We start from the raw sequence: 21,551 nt of genomic DNA, 5'->3' as shown, positions 1-21,551 counted from the left end.
TTTGAGTCAGAGAACTATGCTATAGAGTGCTTTCCCCATGGGGATTTCACAGGTGGATCAACATAGATGTACAGTGTGACCCTTCTCAGGATGCTGAGGGCTATGAGCTTCCTTGTTGCCATCTGCCACTAGGAAGAGGGACTTTTGCATTTGGAAGCTGGATGTCAGTTACCAAAATCATCCAGCCTGTAAGGCACTCAAGCAACCTCCTCTGACCACAGCAGCCCTGCCAGTTGTCAATAGAGGCACCCTAACCCATGAGTTCCTTCAGTGTGACCCCCCGGGGTCCAGCCTTGATCACTAGATACTCAGAGAAATCCCTGATCCTCCCTTCCCGAAACACCGGTATATCCCAGGTTACCAGTTTTACTGTAGACCATTGCTCCTGTCAAGGTTCCTTCCCCACTCTGAACTTTAGGGTACAGATGTGGGGACCTGCATGGACACTTCTAAGCTTAATCACTAGCTTAGATCTGGCATCTCTGCCACCATCCAGAATTCCAGTGTCTGGAGCACTCCTTGTCCCCCAAAGCTTTCTCCTCCCTGGGGAGCCTTGAGGGACTTCACCAATTCCATAGTGAACACAGATCCAAACCCCTTGGAACTTAAAACAAGGAGAAATTAATCATCCCCCCTCCAATCCCTGGTGAGTCCAGACCCAATCCCCTTGAATCTAAAAACAAGGAAAAAAATCAATCAGGTATTCAGAAAAAGGCTTTTAATTACAGAAAAGAAACGTAAAAGAAAAACCCTCTGGGAAAGATTAGCATACCAGCTACTTTCACAGACAACAGATTCAAAACACAGAAGATGTTCCCCTGGGCACAAGTTAAGAAAAAATACCCAAATACTCAATTTTTGATAATTCCCTTAATTTGCATAAAACAGATTACAAAGAAATAAACATAAACCTATTTATTCCTTTCTAAAACTTATTACTCTGATAAGAGGCTGTTTCCTTGATCTTTTTTTACTCCGGCTGAAAACTGAAAACTCTAAAACAAAGGAAAAAGGTCCCTCCACATCTCGTTCCTCCATTGGTTCCTCTGGTCAGGTGTTAGCTAGGCTAGGTGAACTTTTTAACCCTTTACAAGTAAAAGAGGCATTAACCCTTAACCATCTGTTTATGACAGCTCCTGTATCACACACGGCACTTGAGTACTTACAAAGAAATGGACATTGAAACAGAAAAAAACACAACCTACACTTTTTAGTGGTTACCTTTCCTATCTAAGCAGATTCTCACCTCACACTTCAGTATATTGCAGTGGTCACTAGTCCCTAGGAGCCGCGACCGTGCCTTTCATGAAGCACCACTGGTTGTTAGGGATCTCCTTGGTGAATGGACCCAGAGTGTTTTTCTCCACCCTCTTATAAACTGAATCAGTCTTTTGTCTTTATGCACAGAAAGGACGATCTACTCATTGTCATATTGTCCTGTCACTTCCACAGGATTTCGATGTCGCTTGTTTGTCTTTGATAGATTTCCATTGGCTTTTCTGGGTTGGTGTATAGGTTGACAATTGAGCAACACATCGCATAACTGGCTAGCAAGAGACATGTGACAATTCCCTCCCACATGAATGGGACGTCCCCACCAAGACCAATGATTGGGGTGACTCACTTTCATTACAATACCAGATGGACATATTTTACCATGTACTTACATTACTCCTTCAATAGGACTCATACACACTTCTCACAGTGAATAAGAGTATCAATAATTTACAAGCTATTTTCAGCAGAGGTCTCACTGCTATGCTTCCTGAATAAATAGAATAAAATCAGTATTAGGTGTGGCAAGTCTGAAAGATCTGAGACAGGAGTTGCTTGTGAATAAGTGACCCCTTTGCCAATTGGCATCAATGAGCTTTTGTCACAGAAGCACTGAGCTACACAGTCATACCCTGCGATAATAGAAAGGCCAGCTCCTCTCCTAGTTATTGGGTCATTGGTCACCATATCTTCCTTTATTGAGGATGAAACAAAGAAGTGAGTGAGTTCTCTTTCAACTCCAATTCTTTCCAAATCCTTGGTCTTGGTTAGGGTAAATTTACAGTTCTCTGCAGTAGAAACTTTTACAAAACCACTCAACAATATCAGCAGTGTTAAAAAAGAACAGCTTCCCAAAAACATGCTCAGCTTTTTTTTTTAATTTGGTGGCACAGGTCCAGGCAAGGGACTGGATACACGGCTAGATTAGAATCTGTTACTTACCAACGCTGGAGATCCTATTAGAAAATAACTATTTTTCTGCAACTATTAGACTTACAACACTGATTTCGTTTTATACACATTTTTAGCACCTACACAGGATAAATTCAACTAAACCCTCACTTCTATTTCCTCAACATCTGTGTCATGAAGGACAGCAGCTCCCATAATATACGGTAAGTTAGGAGAAATCTTCTGTAGGGCCTCGGTTATAAATGCTTTAGGAACCAAATACATGTGCATTTTACCTACTTCAAAATCACCCAATGTGGAATTCTCTCCCCAGATCATCTGAGACAATATTGTCTTCAACAACTGAACTACACATGATCATATGCACTTCCTCCAATTAGCTGAGGTTCTGATGTGGTTCACCTTTTCTGAGTGGAGATTTAAAATGACTGCTGTTTCTTTGTTAGCATGCCCAGTAAATTGGAGAGTTCGCTCCTGTTGACAGAACTGCACTTGAACTTTCCCCATGTCATCATGGAGGGATGGAGGAAAAGCAAAACTGAAGTGAAAAATGATGAGTTTAGTAAATGGTCATTTGTCTTAAATTCTCGTACAAATCTGAGCTACATCCTATCAAACTGAACAATATCTAATTGGGTGATGAAACAGCCTTCAGGAGAGAGAGAATACATGACAACGAAAGTGTCAAGTCAAATTCTGGAGCAGGTTACATCTGATTATTCAGAATCGGGACAAGAGATTCTCCCATCACATTCTCCTCTGATTCATTCAAACCTGCTTCACTCAGCACTGTCTCAATAGTCAGTTATGTTATTGACAACATTTTTACTATCCAAGCATCCAAATAATTGGGCCAGGGAGGTGATGGGGACAGACACCTTGACAGAAGTGGCTTTACCAACAGATGGAACCTGCAATTTTTACTCCAAATGATCACACTGTGTTTGGGATCCATTTGAATTCCCCTTCCAGGTCTTTGACACTTATCTCCAGTCACAATGACTCTGATTTAGGATTAAAAAAGTGAAAGCATCATCTCCAACCACAGACAGCTGAGAACTGTTCCTCACAGGACACTGAGAAGTGGATGGGCAGAATGTGATGAAGATAAACTCTGCATGGCTCAGAAAAAGGGTATCAGTTCTGTAGTGATGGGGAAGGAGGGAATCTCTGAGTCACCCCATCCCCTTCCAGTGTCACAGAGGCTGAAATGACCCCTTTTCCCCCTGCCCCTGTTCATTTAAATATAATTTGGAAAGTTCTCAATATAACTGCTCTTCAGCACAACCCAGAGCAACATGAGATCAACTGGAAATGATAAAGTCAACAATGATACAGATTGTAACAATAACTTTGCAATAGAAGGAATGGTATAAATGTGATGCTCCCTCTTTCCGGATAGGAAGGGCACACTTGAAATAGTCATGGGATACTGGAGTTGATAGAAAGGACAAATGAGTCCACTTCAAAACAGGCCAAACAGCAAAAAGCAAAAATCGGTCACTCATCTGGACAAGTTGAGGGATAATGGTGCAGAAAACAGTTCAAACAGCTTTAAAAGTCAGTATGTGGGAATCAGAAGTATTAAAGAAAAAAGTATGGATAAGCCCTAGAGGTTTTTGTGGTGCTGATCTCCCTTGCAGAGTCTCTGATGGTTAACATGGGCTGAGTGCCAACAGAAGGTATCCCCACACTCACTGCATTCATAGGGCCTCTCCTGTGTGGATTCTCTGATGTTGAAAAAGGGCTGAGTCTGTAGTGAAGCGTTGCCCACACACTCTGCATTCATAGGGCCTTTCTCCTGTGTGGATTCTCTGATGCCTAATAAGGCTTGAGCTGGTAGTGAAGTGTTTCCCACACTCAATGCATTTATAGGGACTTTCCCCTGTGTGGATTCTCCGATGGTGAGAAAGGGTTGAGCTGCTATTGAAGCGTTTCCCACACTCACTGCATTCATAGGGCCTTTCCCCTGTGTGGATTCTCTGATGTTCAGAAAGGACTGAGCTTCTATTGAAGCGTTTCCCACACTCACTGCATTCATAGGGCTTCTCCCCTGTGTGGATACTCAGATGTTCAGAGAGGGCTGAGCTGTTAGTGAAGCTTTTCCCACATTCTCGGCATTCATAGGGCCTCTTCCCTGTGTGGACTGTCTGATGTTGAAAAAGACCTGATCTTTGAGTAAAGTTTTTCCCACACTCACTGCATTCATAGGGCCTCTCCCCTGTGTGCATTCTCTGATGGTCAGAAAGGTCTGAGCTGTAGTTGAAGCTTTTCCCACATTCACTGCATTCATAGGGCCTCTCCCCTGTGTGGATTGTCTGATGCCTAGCAAGGCGTGATCGGTGATTGAAGGTTTTCCCACACTCACTGCATTCATAGGGCCTCTCTCCTGTGAGCAGTTGCTGATGCTTTGTAAGGGCTGAACAGTTACACACGTTTTCTCCACACTCAGTGCATGTATTTTTTCTCTTTCCCGTAAGGATTTCCTGCTGGGTTGTGGTTTCCTTGAGGTCTTTCTGAGTTCCTTGACATGAAATACACTTACCCACTTTCTCTCCTGGCTGGTTTCCCTGCTCTCTTTCTGGTCTGTGCTGAATCTCACATGATTGTCCCTGCTCATGACTCCTGGACACATTCCTTTCCAACCTTTGTGATAATTCCCTGTGTTTATCCACGTGCTCAACATTTTTCTGCTGAGAATTCTGCTTCTCTTTCTCACATATCATTGCATCACCTGCTGTGATAGAGACAGAAACCTCAAACAGGGATGGAAAGGGAAGACCAAACCATAAAAAGTTCAGGATAGAGTTCAAATAAAAATCAGGAACTGATTCTTCCCCCAAATGTAGAAGTAGGATTTTATGTTTTATCTGATTTAGAATGAAGGACAAAGAATAAGAATGTAGCATGTATTAAATGTATTAGTGCAGGGGTCGGCAACCTTACAGAAGTGCTGTGCCGAATCTTCATTTATTCACTCTAATTTAAGGTTTCATGTGCCAGTAATACATTTTAACATTTTTTAGAAGGTCTCTTTCTATAAGGCTATAATTTACAACTAAACTATTGTTGTATGTAAAGTAAATAAGGTTTTTAAAATGTTTTAAAAGCTTCATTTAAAATTAAACTAAACTGCAGAGCCCCCCGGACCGGTGGCCAGGACCTGGGCAGTGAGAGTGCCACTGAACATCAGCTCTCGTGCCACCTTTGGCACACGTGCCATAGGTTGCCTACCTCTGTATCAGTGTATGATCTGATCATATCCTGCCAGTCCCCCTTTTTGAGTAAAGAAAGGAATGGCCTAATGTATCTGTGCCTGTTGGCACTTCAGCCAGAATCTGTGTCTGGACTGATTTCAAGGAAGTACCAGATCTTCAAGGGTCGCCAATTTGTTGAAGATTAGTACTTTAAAATAAGTAATAGAATGCCATGATTGTTTTCTTTTGCATTTGCAATTTGATGTTCCTGCTCAAAATGTTGTGTGTAAATTAATTCTGGTTTGTGTGTGAATGAGGGATGTGTGTGTTAAGAGATAAGTGTGAAGGCCATCATTGAACCAGACGTACAAGAGAGGAACCGGAGACTAACGCAAGGGCTCCAGCAGGCTGCAACACATCCCTAGTGAAATGTCAGAGGAGGGCAGATTGAGGACTCTAAAGATGAGACAGGCATCTATCAGTGGGGACAAGACAGCTGTGAACAAAACCAGCCTGGGAGAACTCCCTGAGGAACTTGATGAATGAACAAGATAAAGGATGAGAAGGACAATTTAAGAAAATAAGCACTCGTCAAACAACAATTGATTACAATACGACGGTGCAAAACTCATTGGTCTCAATTAAGGAAAATCAGTATATAAACAAGGTGCCTTGCCATTAAACTCTGGGTTCGGCCTGCCAAGACTTGCCCAAAGCATCGTGTCACGACCAACAGAACCCGGTTCCTCCCTACCCGTGATCAACCTAGCTGGCCGCTAGATTGATCCGGATTCTGGAGTGGCAACTATAACATACAGTGGCGGGACCGTGTGTTTGTGTGTGATGTTACCGAATGGAAATACTAATTGTTGTATCTTCAATAAATGCAGCATATTGACTTTCCCCTGAAAAAGATCCCGTGTGCTTCTTATAAGCATAAGATTTTTGATGGAAAATTGCAAAAGGGTGAAGACATGGACTGTGGTTGTTTAACATACTGCTAAATATTGCTAAAAGGTATATACCATATGTATAATGTGATCAATCACTCAGGTGTGCACAGCCTCAGCTGTAGAAGATCCAGGCAATAGGGGAAGGATTAGAGTCCTAGCTCCGACCTGTCTGTGGGGGAAAACTATGCAGATAAAATATATATAAACTGTCTCGGTATATACGACCCCAGCATGGGTGGAGAGCCCTATGGGCCCATGGTGCCTGGGCACCAGGAATATGTCTGGCCCAGGGCCCGTCTTCAGCAATTTTTGGGGCTGGGTATCTCCCTCAGCCCCATCTTCTGCCCCTGGGTCCCGTCAATGCATCCTTTGGGCCATTTAAAACAGCCCGGAGCCCCAATTCACCACTGGCAGTGCAGCACAGTTGAGTGGCTTCCTCCCTGTTCACTCTACGGGTCTGCCGGCTCCTCCCTAAATCCCCTGGGCGGTGGAGGGAGGCTATGTCCTGATCCAAGTGCCCCTGCAGCCAATGGGAAGCTGCGGGGGCAGTGCCTGGGCGTAGCAGCACATGGAGACTCCTGGCCTGCCCTGCCTAGGAACCCTGCAGCACTCCACTCCCCCCTAAAAGCTTGTACCCCCCCCTTTGCCCCTCAAACTTCCTCCCAGAGGCTGCACTCCTCCCTCCACCCCCCACCCTGCACTCAAACTCAGTCCCAACGTCTGCATCTCTTATTCCCTCCTGCATCCCTAGCCCCATCCTGGAGCCTGCACACAGAACCCAAACTCCATCACAGAGCCTGCACCCCTACTCCGTTCCCACACATCTCCTCTTGCCCCCAAACTCCCCCCCAGAGCCACTCACCCCCTCTTACACTCCCATCCCTTGCCCAAGCCCAGAGCCTACACCTAAACTCCATTCCAGAACCTGCACCCCCTCCCTATGCACTCCCTCCTGTCCACAAACTCCCTTCCAGAGCCTGCACCCATCACCCCCTTCTGCACCCCACCCCCTTCCCCAGCCTGGAGCCTGCACCCAACAGCCAAACTCCAACCCAGTGCCTGCACACCAACCCCCTTCCCACACCCACCCTCTCCCTGCATCCAAACTCAATCCTAGATCCTGCACCCCTCAACCCCTCCTGCACCCCCAGAGCCTGCCCCCAGCACCCAAACTCCATCCCAGAGCCTGCACCATAGACCCCCTCCCCCACCCTAACTCCCTTCCAAAGCCCAACCTGTTTCCTGTCCTCCACCCCAATCCCCTGCTTGAGCCCAGGACCTCCTCCCACCACCCAAACTCCCTCCCAGAGCCATTGATAGGTGGGAGGTGGAGTCTGGGGGACAGATTCTGAGCACCACCAAAATGTCTACAAACCTGCCACACCTGACCCCCAGTCCGAGAAGTGCTGGGCCATAAAGGGGAGGGTTAGAGTCCTCACTCCTATCTGTCTGTCCAGAGAAAATTGCATAGGTGAATACATTCTCGGTTGTAGCAGGATCGAGCAGAAGGATAGGGGACTTAGCCTTTCCCCCTCCAGCTCTGTCAGGCAGACTTATTTTTAGTGGGTAGAGACTTTTCTGTTTTATAAGTACCAGCATGAGCATGGGCATGGAAAAGTTATAAAGGTAAAATAAATAAAACAATATGTTCAGGCAGAGACAGACTGCAGCATGCCTGAGGGGAGGGGCCAGACTTTGGGGTTGTGGTTGGCCATCAAAGCAGCTGCAAGCTGAAGGACTGTTATCTCCTCCTCTCCTCTCCCCCTACCCCGGAAGGGGGTGAGAATGGAGTAGTGGGCATTGCCAGAGGGCAGTGTCCTGAAGTGGATGCCGCTGGGCAGGGAGCAACATGGGTCTGAAACCAGCAGAGCAGACAACGGGCGAGACACCAAGCACAGAGGGCACTTCATGGCTGCTGAGAGCTAATTCCCAGACTGACCAGCAGGAGGCGTCGCGGTGGTAAGTCTCGATGCTGCTACACTCTGTTAAACTAAACTCTAAAGGCTATAGGAGTTTCGGCAGTGTAATATTTTTGTGTCAATGATACTGTGAGGATTTCACAATTTTACAGGAAATGACTGAAGAAAGGGATCAGGAGAGGTGGGGGCTGGTTGAGGAGCCCACCCTCCTAGCTAAATTGCTCGTGGAACAAAACCTGTGTCCATGAAAAGGGATAGTTCAGCAAGGAAAGCAGGGTTGGGCCCTGACAAGCAGGTAGGCAACAAATAAAAAAATTGGAAAGCAGGTTGGAAGCCCTGAGGGTATGGTGGCAAAAGAAAAAAAAAAGAAGTATGTATAGGCCATGGGGAATTCAGATCCTTAGAACCATGCTTGGAATGGTGAAATCTGAGTTGATGAAGGTGTCATTTGGGGAGATAAGCAGGGGTGAAAGTAACTTACAGGACTTACTGGTACTGTCGGAGTCCTGAGGGGGGCGTGGCCTCTCCAGAGTTAAAGGCCCTGGGGCACCAGCTGTGGCTAGGAGAACCAGGACCTTTAAATCAACCAGGGGTTCCCAGCTGAAAAGGTGACTGGGAGCCTCCCAGAGCTCAGGGGCAAATTAAAGGGCTCAGGGCTCCGGCCACGAGGAACCCCGAGCTTTGTGGGCCCAGAGCTCCTGCCGCTGAGGGGAGCCCTGAGCCCTTTAAATCCTGGCCCCAGCCCTGTCGCCAGAGCCATAGCTGAGATTCAAAGGGCTCTGGCTGCCTGCAGCCGCTGGCAGCCCAGAGCCCTTTGAATCCCCACAGAAGCCGGTGCGGTCCAGCACAGCATACTGGCTCTTGCCGGTATGCCGGACCGGACCAGCTTACTTTCACCTCTGGAGATAAGCAAGTGAATTCAAAGAGAGTGAAAAGTTCCCTCTGCAGAGGCTGGAGGGAGTTAAGCAGTTGAATGTTGTAAAAAGTTAAAAAGAAGTTATAGAAAGAGAACTCTTGATTTCTTTGCAGCATTCTGAAGCGAAACTGAGCCCTTTTCCAAAGGAAGGTCAGTAAATAAGCCAGGCAAAGAGAAAATCTGACTAAATTGTTCAGTCAAATGATTTCAAGTTTGCTAAAAGAACACAAGGGGTTTCTATTGGAACATAACTGCCCACTAATGTAGTCTATGTACAGCTGTGTAAAAATTAAAAAGCAGTGTAAGGAAGGTTAAGGAAAAAAGTGTGTATAAATATATTGTGTAACTATGTGGAGTGTTTAGAACCTAAAGCAACATTTGCGTTTGTAAAATTCTTGTTTTGCAGGTTTAAGATGAATTGGTTCTGTTTTTAAATAATACTGCTAAAATCCATTTGAATCTTTCATTCAAAGTTGCAAAACGGAGAAACTTTTTGCCAGACACAGGTAACTAGTGTTGGGTTTTTTTGGTATTTAGCGTTTAACCCTTAAGATACCTTAATGCTTTATAAGTTCAATATCTTTATAAAAGACCAAAGTCATGGCTGCAGCAGGACAGTTAAAACCAGGAGAATGGGGGTAAAAACTTGGAAGTTTTTGTAAAAACAGTGTGATTTTTATATATATATATATATATATATATATATATATATATATATATATATATATACACACACACACACACACAGAGCGCCCCACACTGAGCCTTAGGGTGGCTCTGTGTAATAAAACTGTCGCTTTGATAAGAGTATATAAAAACTGAGTATAAAAGAAAGTTACACCTTTAGGTAAAAAAAAATGGCTAATGTTATAGAAATTAAACTATGGAAGGAATGTGCATTGTCCCCACAATATGTGCAGTGTATATTAAAGAAGGGTAAAAGAAATGCAAACACATACCATACTACTTAATTAAAATCCTATTAGGTCTCCAGAGGAAGCCACAATAGGTTGTGTTTTTCTTTTTCAGATCGTTGTGTGTTTTAGAAGCAGGAGTGAAAAGTGAAATCAAAATTCTGGTGGAAGTTGACTGTGTGCCTTTTAAGACAGAGTTTCTAAACGGCTAATGGCTTTAAATCCAAAAGCAAGCCAAAAAGTGTCTTAATGCAAATTACCTGATAAAAGAAGAAAATAACTACCCAAAAATTGCAGCACAAAGAAGTCAAATCAAAGGACAAGACAGGAGACAAGTAGATGAGAGGAAGGTAAGGGCACTCGTAGAAATGCTGGCCCCTACCGACGCCCATGCTTTAAGAATACTGCTAGGAGGATTCAATTTTCTTAGACTACATCTATAAATATGCTAAAATAACTCACCCATTGTGGAAACTGATTTAAAAAAAAAAAAGACAAAATGGGAATGGGGAAAAGAGCAGGACTCTGCTTTAACTCTGCTTCAACAGAAGGCCCTCACAGCCCCAGCCCTGTGTTTCCCTAATGAACCATAGCCTTTTGTTAAAAACCAAATGAATGTTTGGCAGCTAATAACACGGCCGTGGCTGCCACACTATTACAAAATATTAAAAAAGAGAACCTTAAAATGGGGGAAAGGGGTCACGCACTAGAATCAAAATGGATATGCCCTTAAGCCATGGTGGATCACCTTAGCCCACTGGTATGCTGCATTTAAAAAAATAAAAACGGAAATGGGTACGTGTATCACAAATTGAACTGCTTATAAGCAATGTTTGAATTATTTACAGATAAGGACATCCCAGAACCTGAGCACAAGGTGCTGCTTCACCACCACAATTTTAATCCTTCCAGTGTCAGAGGCTGAAATGACACTTTTTCCAACCCTGCTCCTCTTCTTTTACATATAATTTGAAAAGTTCCCAATATAACTGTTCTTCAGCACAACCCAGAGCAACACGAGATCAACAGGAAATGATACAATCTGAATCACTGGTGACACTAACAATAACTTTGCAATGGAGGAATGCTATAAATGTGATGCTCTCTGGCTCCTGATAGGAAGGCTACACTAGAATTACTTATGGGAAAATAGAGTTAATAGAACGGACAAATCGATCCACCTCAAAACAGGGCAAAGTGTAAAAATGGGCCACTTATCTGGGAAAGCTGAGGGATATCAGTGCAGTAAACAGTTCAAACAGCTTTAAAGTTACTATGTGGGAATCAGGAAAGTTATTAAAGGAAAAAAGTATGGATAGCCCTAGATGTCATTTTCCACTGATGAAATGACAGACTTTGTATGAGCTTGCATTGTTCAGTAGTGTGCTGGACAGTGCAAGATGCACATTTCTGGGGGAAAGTCTGGGACCAGAGAATTTTCTAGGGTTCTCTTGTTGCGCAGTGGAATTTGTGAGTCACTGACTAGCAGCACTCAATACTGTGTAGCTGGGAGCAAGTTACATGCTGGAGACTGTGTTACCTGCCCCAGGAGTGGCTGCTCTCACAGTAAAGCAGGGTAAAAGTCACCCCAGCTTGGTAACTGAGTCACACAGCTGTTCTACACTCCAGATTGCACAGCGGTTAATGTCAGACATTCAATTTCCAAGACTCTCCTAAAATACAGAGAAAGTAAATTCATGTCCCAGAAATCGTAGACTCAAGACACAGGGCAAGAATCCCTGGCACTGCTTCTTGCTGACAGAGAGGTTCAGAGACAGTGAGAGTCCTGGGGAAGCTGAGAACAGGAAGCATTGGCTGGTGGGGTTCAGTGGAGAAAGGGCACAGGAAGGGCAGGGATATCACTGAATGCAGGATCTCAGCAGTACTAGATGTCAGGATAGCACATAGTGCAGCCCATTGGAAAACATAATCCCAACTATAAATATAAAATGATGAGGTCTAAATTAGCTGTTTCCAGTGAAGAGAGGGATCTTGAAGTAATTGTGCCTAGTTCTCTGAAAACATCCACTCAAAGTGCAGAGGCAGTCAAAAAAAACCAACCCCAAAATGTTAGGAAATATTAATGAAGAGATAGATAAGACAGAAAAGATATTGCTTTCATATACATCCATGGTACATCCACATCTGGAATACTGCATGCAGATGTGGTCACTCCATCTCAAAAAAGATAAACTGGAATTGGAAAAGGTTCCAAAAAGGGCAAAAAATGATTAGGGGTATGGAACAGCTTCTGTATGAGGATAGAATAATAAGTCTGGGACTTTTCAGCTTGGAAAAGAGATGAAGAGGGGTATGAGAGATGTCTATAAAATCATGACTGGTGTGGAAAAAGTAAATAAGGAAGTTTTATTTACTCTCTCATAACACAAGGACTAGAAAACATCAAATGAAATTAACAGGCAGCAGGTATAATACGAACAAAAGGAATTATTTCTTCACACAACCTGTGTGACTCTTTAACAAAGGATGTTGTGGAGGCCAAGACTATAAACAGGGTTAAAAAACAAAGAAATTCATGGAGGACAGGTCCATCAATGGCTATTAGCTAGGATGGGCAGGGATGGCGTCCCTAACCTCTGTTTGCCATAAGATGGGAATGAGTGACAGCAGATTAATCACTTGAATATTATCTGTTCTGTTCATTCCCCCTGGAACGCCTGGAATTGGGCACTGTCAGAAGACAGGGCACTGGGCTAGATGGACCTTTGGTCAGGCCCAGTGTGGCCGTTCTTCTGTACCAGGTAATCTAGTGATCCCAGTGTAGTGGGAGGGAGCAGGAAAATCCCTGGGTGTGGAGAACATTGGGAAATTAGAAGCTATAATTCAGGAGCAACAGATTCTAATTAGTCTGGAAAAGCAGAATGTGAAAAATAAGAATCAGGTCATGTGACTTAAGGAATAGAGCCAGAAGAGAAGAGATGAGATTGTGGCCATTACACACGGTGATAGGTGAGCAAGACTCTCAATGTCTCAGGAAGTGTCACTACAAACTAAGCCATTTTCACATGCTGGGGTGCAATCCAGAGCAGTGAGGAGTTGTCATCTGTAATCCTGGGTGAGATTCAGTGTTTGGCTGCTGGCGCTCCCCTGTCTGGATACCCCCAGCCAGCATTCAAAGGATTCACTGAGTGTCTGTGTGCTAACCCTGGACAGGAAGCTGACTCCTGCTTGTTACACCCAAAGCGCATTCTGGTTTGGGTAAAGAAGGTCTGGGGTGGGAAGTTTCTGTTGGTTATGCCAGACCTAACCCCCAGTTTTACCTGAGCAAACAGGAGATATTTCACACTGTGAATACCGCTCCTGTGCGCTGATCCCAAAGTGTTCTGCAGCACGGGAGGGTCTCTGGCAGTGTGTGTGTCACTGGCATATTGGAGTGATGCTGAAACAGGACAGAGAAGAGGTGGCATTGTGGGGCTGGTGTGAACCTTCTCTTTTCCCTTTCCAGGAACCCTTACCCAGGGAGATCACATTCTCATAGTTCTCCTGCATGACGGCTCTGTATAGGGCTCTCTGAGTGGGGTGAAATACACAGCCACCTCCTCGAAGGTCACCGGCCCCTGTAAGAGTAAGAGCCCAACACTCAGTACCTGCTGCACCACTCCCAGCCCCACTGTTCATGTGGGAGAGGAGCCAAACAGAAGCTCTGGTTGGCTCGCAGTCAACAGAATCTCACCCCACCCCACTCAGAGCATCCAGGAAACACCAGGGTGAGGGGATGAAGAGAGAGCCCCTTGTCTCTCCCAGCAGATCCATCACACACCCACTAGCCACAGACTGATACAGGACATGGAGCCACTAGCAGAGTCCAGGAAGAGCTCCCTGGTAGGAAGCCCAACACCCTCCTCATTGGGAGGAGCTGGAGATGAAGGGAGGGGAATCTCCCCTAAACCTGACTAGTGGGTGCCCCCTTCATATCTCACAGCAGACGCTGGTTAGGCTCCGGCGCTATAAATCTGGTCAGTTTTCGTAGCCCCATGTAGGTGGGTTATTTTCTGTTCAAAAATTAGGGCATTTCTACCACCTAACCTCATGGGTCTGTTCCCAGAATCTAGGCCACTTATTAAACAACTCCCAGCAGGTTTGCCCTCCTGTCAGGCTAAGCCCACAGACACATTTTTAATCTCTCTTCTCCCTCCCCGCATCTCATAACTAGGTCTCTCAACACAAGGCTAGAAAAGAGCAGAACCAAAGGAGTCACTTTCGACAATTCCCTCTGACACTGACCCCGACCCCAGGGCAGCCACACCCCAGCAGGAGGGCTCTGGAGTCAGAAACTGGGTTTTCCTCTGTCTGAGCCTCATCTTGTCCACAGGAAAGTGACTCTACCCAGGGTGCAGAAATACATCTGTCTGGGCAGGTAAGAGATCCTGAAATCTCTTTCAAAACTCTTCTCTCCCATTGCCCCTTTCAAACTCTTTCTATCTCCTTTTCCCCATCCCCTCTCCCTGCCCATCTGAAAGCAAAGTCTCATTCCTGGGTTGTTTGCTCCCCCATGACTGGATTTGCTCCTGCAATTGCTAATGGGAGGAGAAATGACCGGGGGGGGGGGGTCTATTTGTGTAAAGTAATTTTAATGCCAGACCCCAGCATTTTCACTTGGTTTCTTCCAAGACATGGAGTCTCTGGCTCAGAAGCTAGTATTAACAGGGCCCAGGGCTGCCCTAGGGGGCTAGTACCAGATGGAGAAAGTCATCTCCTGGCCCGGGCAGAGAAGAAGCTCAAATTAATATCACTTCCCAGGACAGAGTCCTCACTGGGGGAGCAGCAGCTGCTAAGCCTGGTCTCTCAGATCACAATGGAGGCTGCAGCATCTGACCCAGGAAGCTGAACTCCAATATCCTGAGCAGAGAGGAACCGAGCATTTGAGCAGCTTCCCTCCTTCAGCTCTCTGGGGAGAGCAGCTAATGAGAGCCCCTCTTCACAGGCAGATTTGCTAATCTCATTTGCCCCACTGTCCATTCAGAGTCACTCCTTGTCTTTCCATGCAGTGATTCTGGATTATCATGGTCTCAATTAAACCATATTTGAGAAAGAATGAGTCTAGAAAGCTGTGGAAAAGACCATTGTGTGGCAGTGCTAGCCCCCCTCCCACCTCCCTCACACACCAGAACTAGGACAAGGACTGAGGGTGGGCGCCATGAATTTTCCCAGTGGAACTGGAAGCTCCTGCAGTTTTCAAGAGGGGAGAAAAGCAAAATCTGTGATTTCACCTGACAGTGTTTGATAAGTGGATAGAAAGTTATCATGGTGACTGGGCCCGGCCAAGGAAGGTCGGGCAGTGCTTTGAGCCAGGATTCTGGCATAAGCTAATCAGAAGAAGGAGCGTGGTCAGAAGCAGTCCCCAGAGCCCACAAGCAGACTCCCCAGACACACTGCCAGCCAGGGGCCCACCAGATATTCCCCGGGGGACAGCCCCCAGAGTCCCTGGCCAGGGATCCCAGATACCCCTTAAACTCCACCAGCCAGGGAATCCCCACCAGACCTTGACTGCCAGGTTGAGAATACCCCACCAAGAACTCCCAGGAGCCAGAGACCTCCAACCCAATGGGAGACCCCACTGGAAACACAGTCCCTCACTACCCATCAGGGAGATTTCCCCACTTCCTGCTTGGACCCTCACCTGACCTCCAGTAGGATCTGCCATGCCATTCACCTGGAGCCCCTCCCCCAGTGGGACCCCCTGATGCTTTTACAGTGGGACCACTCACTCTGCTTGCCTGGCATACCTTGATCGAGTTTCGGGGATCCCAATAGGAGCCAGTGGTGGAAGCCCACACACAGCCCTCGGCACAGCACCAAGCACCCCCTGCCCCATCGCCCCAAGAGACACCCACCCCTGCAGTTCTGCAGCTACCAGGCCCCCAGCAATACCCACCTCCAGGACCAATAGCCTCAGGGCTGGGCACATCAGAACTATCCCCCAAAACCCCAAACCTCCAGAACCCCCAACAACCTGACTAGGGTACCCCCTGCCCAGCCACCCAGAGGCCTCCCCCTACCACAATGCCCCTTCAGCTCCAGTTCCAATCTCCCCACACTGACACACACACACACACAGCAATGTTACCTCACAGTGTCTGATAAGTGGATAGAAAGTTATCACCACCTCCTGTTGGCCAGTCCCACAGGCAGAGGGAGCCCTGGGGGGTACTTCTTTAAACAGGAGAACGGAAGGCGAGGGCCAAAATACGGAAGAAATTTCCATGCCCTGTCACTAGAAAATAATGGCCACCATGGATTCACCCCAGAGGTGGCTACATCTTAGCACTGTGAGAAGCAATGCCTCACAGAGATCATTTGTCATGGGGTTTGAGATACTTCTGGACTCACACTGCTCTCAGAGTGACCTCCTTATCCTGTGCCAGCTGGAGAAAAGAAAAGGGTCCAGCCAATTTCTGTTACCAGCTGGGAACCACTGATCCCCAAACAGGGGGAGGCCTCTGGATTTGATGGGTATTAAATGTGTGTCTGGTCTCTTTCTTCGGCAAAGATTTAAACAGAGATAAAGGAGGAAGAAATGATTCTCAAAGGAGAGGGGAAAGATGATCACTGGGCAATTTAACGCCCTGCAACAACCAAGATGGAGAACGACTCAGGGCAACAGGTTCCCTCCGAGGAAGGAGAAGTTGCTGGGATTTAGAGACATGGGGAACAGCCCCAAACCTGAGGGGATTTTTAATTGCTGTTTGATGATGACACAGAAAGATGAAAAACCCGAGATTTGAGATCAATGTTCAGAAATGAAAGAGAAAGGAGGGAAAAATGAGGGATTTTGGATCCATTTTTATAAATTAGTGAGAAAAAATGGAAAAATCAGAGGGATTTTATATCAGTTGTTGATATGAGGTAAAATCTGAGTGTATTTCACATCAATATTTGATAAATGAACACAGAGAAAAAGGGCAACATTTGGAAAAAATTTGTATCCATATTCAAAAATCTGAGAAGAGGTTTTTTTTTTTTTTTTTTTAGTATTTTATAGTTAGAAACAAGGAAAAACTCAGGGCAAATGGAAATAGACTTAGAAATAGACAAGTAAAGAGAAAGTAGAGCAAATGTTTAGGGTATTTCATAACTATCTGAGATTTGCAGAGAATACATGTCACAAGCTAAGCAACTGATAACATGAGAGAAAAATGTGAGATCTGAGGGGGTTTTATATTGCTGTTAAATAACTAGAGGGAAAACGGGGACTGTTAGACTGGATTTTATATTACTATCCAATACATATACAGAAAGTGATGAGTCCCCCCTCTGCCACCATTCACATGGGCAGCAGGGAGCCCCTTTGAAAGGGCAAGGGAGGGGAGGGGGAGCTGGAAGGTCTCTGGGTGAGGGAAGGGGGCAGCAGTGGGGCATGGGCAGGTGACTGGAAACTGGTGGCTGGGGGCAACTGTGTTGGTAGTTAGGGGGCAACAAGTGGGATTAGGAACCCAGGGTCTGGGAAGTCCCCATGGGGGACACGTGCTCCGCCCTCCCTGCCCTGGCAGAGAACAGGCATCTCCTCCCATCCCCACTCCAGGGCAGCCACGTTCTGGGGAATGACCCAGGGCAACAATTTCCCACCTAAAGAAGGACAAATCGCTGCCGATAAAATGGGTGGGAAAATCCCCCACATCGGAGAGATTTTAAATGGACATTTCAGAAGTAGAGAGAGAAGGGGGGAATTCAGGAGAGCCGAGAGAGGTGTTCCCTGGGGGGGGGGCGAATCTCCCCGGATTTTATAGCCCCGTGTGAGACACTGAGCGAGAAAAGGGGCAGAACTAGAGAGAATTTGTATCCGGGGCGAGAGGCAAGTGGCACAAACAGAGACAGGATCCAATTAACTCCCCTCCTCCCCGGGAATTTCCTGGCTGCAGAGACAGTTCAACCCCTCCCCCCCCCGCGTCCCACTGACCTTCCCCCCCCGCAACTCGGGCTTCTCCCCTCCCTGCCCGACACCCCCTCCCCGCACAGGGACCCCCCGCCGGGCCCCAGGCTGTGTCCCCCCCATCCCAGGGGGGCGGGGCGGATCCTGCTGCAGCTCCACTGGGGCTGAGGCAGCTCCGAGGCTTCTCCCAGGTTCCCCGGGGCAGAGTCACTTCCCCGCCCGGCCCCAGCGCCCCCCCGGGGTCTCTCATTCACCGGGGGCTCCGGGCCGGGACTGGGGCGGGCAGAGCCCGGGGCTGCCCAGGGGGCGGGGCCAAGCTGGAGAAAGCCCCGCCCCCCCGGCCAGGCACGGAGGGGTTAATCCCGGCCCTCCCCCGCACACACCCGTCACGTAGCAGCTGCTCAGCCGGGCCCGGCTCACACGGAGGCCGCAGCGTCTGGTCTGAAGCATGCGCAGTAACAGCGGCTGAAACCCACCCTTACCAGGACTGGAGACGGAGGAAGCAGCCCCGGGGCAGGCTGGGAGCTGTAGTTCCTGACTCTCTCTGGAGCGGAAGTGACGTTGGGCAGGGGGAGAACCGTCCGGGCTCCTGCGGATCCGTTGGAGCCTCTCCCGGGGCCGGAGAAAGGTTTGTGTGGTTGGAGCTCTGGGCATGCGCAGATCGCGGCGGGAGAGAAACCTCAATTAACCCTCCTGTGCCCGGCCCGGGCCCGCTCCCGCTGGAGCCGCCCTGGGGCCGCCCGGGGCTCTGCTCGCCCCGCTGCGGAGCTGCAGCCTCCAGGTCCCGGAGCGAGCCCCGGGGCCGGGCGGTGTCTCTGCCCCAGTGTCCGTGGGGGGGACCCGGCATCTCGCAGCGCCGGGATCTGCTCCCGGGGGGAGGGGCAGCGCCCGCGGGGGGGCTCGGAGCTGCTGTCCCCGCAGGAGCCCAGCGCCCCCCGGGCCCGGGCAGGCTCTGCCCTGGAGCCCCGCGGCGGGTCCCGGGGGGAGGGGCCCGGCCCCACTTGGGTCCCTGCGTGGGGCCGGGGGGGGGCTGCCGGGGGGGTGAGACCTGGGGAAGGGGCGGGTGGAAAATGTCTGTGCAGCCCGGGGGGGGGGGAGAGAAGAGCAGGTGACCCCCAAGGAGGGGGAGAGGGGGGATGAGATCCCCTCGGATTTACCGCTGCCCCCTCCCGTGGGGACCCCCCAGTAACGACAGAAACAGCTGCTGCTCCCGATTCCCTAGTGTGGCCGCACCAGCAGGAACGTCCGCAGGCGGGAGCGGGCTGGATTGAGTTCTAGCCCCCTCCCTTCTCTCCCCCCCCGCACACACAGACACTTCCCGTAGGGGTCGGTTGTTGGCGCTGCTGTTTCTTAACCCGTTTGCCGTTAGCAGCAAGATTTGAGGATTCCCTGAGCAAGTTAATACCCAAGAATAACAATTGCTACAACCCGATCAAGTCATTTTGTGTGTGTGTGTATATCTATATATATATTAGGGGCTGTCAAGTGATTTAAAAAAACCATCACAATCGTGCTGTCAAACAACAGTAGAAAACTATTTATTTAAAATAGTTTGGATATTTACATTTCCAAATATATTAATTCCAATTGCAACACAGTACAGAGTGCACAGTGCTCACTTTGTTTATTTTTATTACAAATATTTGCACTGTAAAAATTTTTTTTCAGTTCACCTCATACAAGTACTGGAGTGCAAATGAAAATTGAACTGACAAATGTAGAATTATTTAAAAATAACTCAACCCTACATTCAAAAATAAAAATGTAAAACTTTAGCGCCTACAAGTCAACTCAGTCCTACTTCTTGTTCAGCCAATTGCAAAGACAAAGAGGTTGGTTACAATTTACAGGAGATAATGCAGCTGCTGCTGCCGTGTTGACAATGTCACCTGAAAGTGAGACCAGGCATTCGCATGGCACTGTTGTAGCCAACGTTGCAAGATATTTATATGCCAGATGCGCTAAAGATTAATATGTCCCTTCATGCATTAAGCACCATTCCAGAGGACATGCTTCCATGCTAATGACGGGTTTGGCTTGATAAGGATCCAATGACACATGTTCATTTTCATCAGCTGAGTCAGAAGGTTCATCATCACCAGCAGCAAGTTGATTTTCTTTTTTGGTGGTTCGGGTTCTGTTGTTTCTACATCAGAGTATTGCTTTTTTAAGACTTCTAAAAGCATGCTCCACACCTCATCCCTCTCAGATTTTGGACAGCACTTCAGATTCTTAAACCTTGGATCGAGTGCTGTAGCTATTTTTTAGAAATCTCTCATTGGTCCTTCTTTGCATTTTGTCAAATCTGCTGTAAGCGTGTTCATAAAACGAGTATGTGCTGGGTCATCTTCTGAGACTACTATAACGTGAAACATATGCAGAATGTGGGTAAAACAGAGTAGGAGACATACAATTCTCCCTGCAAGGAGTACAGTCACAAATTTAATTGACGTATTTTTTTTAACGAGCATCATCAGCATGGAAGCATGTCCTCTGGAATGGTGGTCAAAGCATGAAGGGGCATACAGATGTTTAGCATATCTGGCATATCTTGCAACGCCAGCTACAGAAGTGCCATGCAAACGCCTGTTCTCGCTTTCAGGTGATATTGTAAATAAGAAGCAGGCAGATGTATCTCCCGTCAATGTAAACAAAATTGTTTGTCTTAGCAATTGGCAGAATAAGTAGTAAGACTGAGTGGACTTGTAGGCTCTACAGTTGTACACTGTTTTGTTTTTGAGTGCAGTTATGCAACCAAAGGAAAAACCCTGCATTTTTTATACTTTCACAATAAAGAGTTTGCACTTCAGTACTTGTGTGAGGTGAACTGAATTTGTTTATCATGTTTACTGTGCATATATTTGTAATCAAACAATAATATAAAGTGAGCACTGTGCACTTTGTATTCTGTGTTGTAATTGAAATCAGTATTGAAAATGTATCCAAAAATCTTTAACTTTCAATTGGTGTTCTATTGTTATAAGTGCAAGTAAGCACAATTGATTTGAGTTCATTGTGTGAATTAACTGCGCTTGACAGGCCTAACATATATACGCCAAATCCTCAGAACACCAATATAATATGGAAACAAATTTTTACCTTAAAATGACAAGTTGTTTTATGTACTCATGTGGCACTTGTTGGCATTGACCTAGCAACAAAGCTATTGAAACAGAAAACAGGCAGGGTGAGGCATTGAAGCTGCTGCCTAACAGGGCTACCAGGAAAAAAAAATGCTTTTAATTTTGCCTGTGCTCCTAAGAGGTTGAAAGTTACCTAAACCCCAAACCACAAAAGTGGGAGCGGGGGCAGGTGCTTTGAAACTTCCATTCCCAGGATCGCCATGGCCAATGGGTCACGAGAGACAGAGTCTACAAGGGTCAGGGTAGGGCTTGCAACTAAACTCCCATGTTTCCCTCAGGATTTTCAAACTATAACTTTCAGTTATACCTCATCTCTGTCAACTAAGGCTATGTCTACCTTATAGCATTTACAGCTGCAGTGGGCTGGCCCCTTGTTCTGTGTTTGGGCATGGCAGGGGATTCATTCATGGTCTTTTTCCTCTTTCAGGTGC

At 47.0% G+C, this 21,551-nt stretch overlaps 1 protein-coding gene across 1 annotated transcript; it reads right to left on the bottom strand.

Annotated features, from left to right (window-relative positions):
* Nucleotides 1-3,772: 3,772 nt before the first annotated feature.
* Nucleotides 3,773-10,552, bottom strand: LOC127036949 (zinc finger protein 239-like). The gene is made up of 3 exons (XM_050928235.1): nucleotides 10,549-10,552; nucleotides 8,106-8,192; nucleotides 3,773-4,711 (listed from the first exon to the last, which is right to left on the bottom strand). The coding sequence occupies exons 1-3, from the start codon at nucleotides 10,550-10,552 to the stop codon at nucleotides 3,891-3,893; spliced, it is 912 nt and encodes a 303-aa protein (XP_050784192.1). The 3' UTR covers nucleotides 3,773-3,890.
* Between the last annotated feature and the right edge of the window lie 10,999 nt (nucleotides 10,553-21,551).

This window comes from Gopherus flavomarginatus, chromosome 18 (genome assembly GCF_025201925.1).
Source record: "Gopherus flavomarginatus isolate rGopFla2 chromosome 18, rGopFla2.mat.asm, whole genome shotgun sequence".
NCBI classification, from domain to species: domain Eukaryota; kingdom Metazoa; phylum Chordata; order Testudines; family Testudinidae; genus Gopherus; species Gopherus flavomarginatus.
Note: the sequence above shows the minus strand (reverse complement) of the source record. Positions and strands in the feature narration are given on the sequence as shown.

What these genes read in the sequence shown, in the direction of transcription:
- LOC127036949 (XM_050928235.1), bottom strand. An exon ending in CATTCTCACCCCCTTCCGGG is followed by an intron (nt 4,712 to 8,105) that starts GTAGGGGGAGAG and finishes TTTCATGTCAAG; the next exon opens with GAACTCAGAAAGACCTCAAG.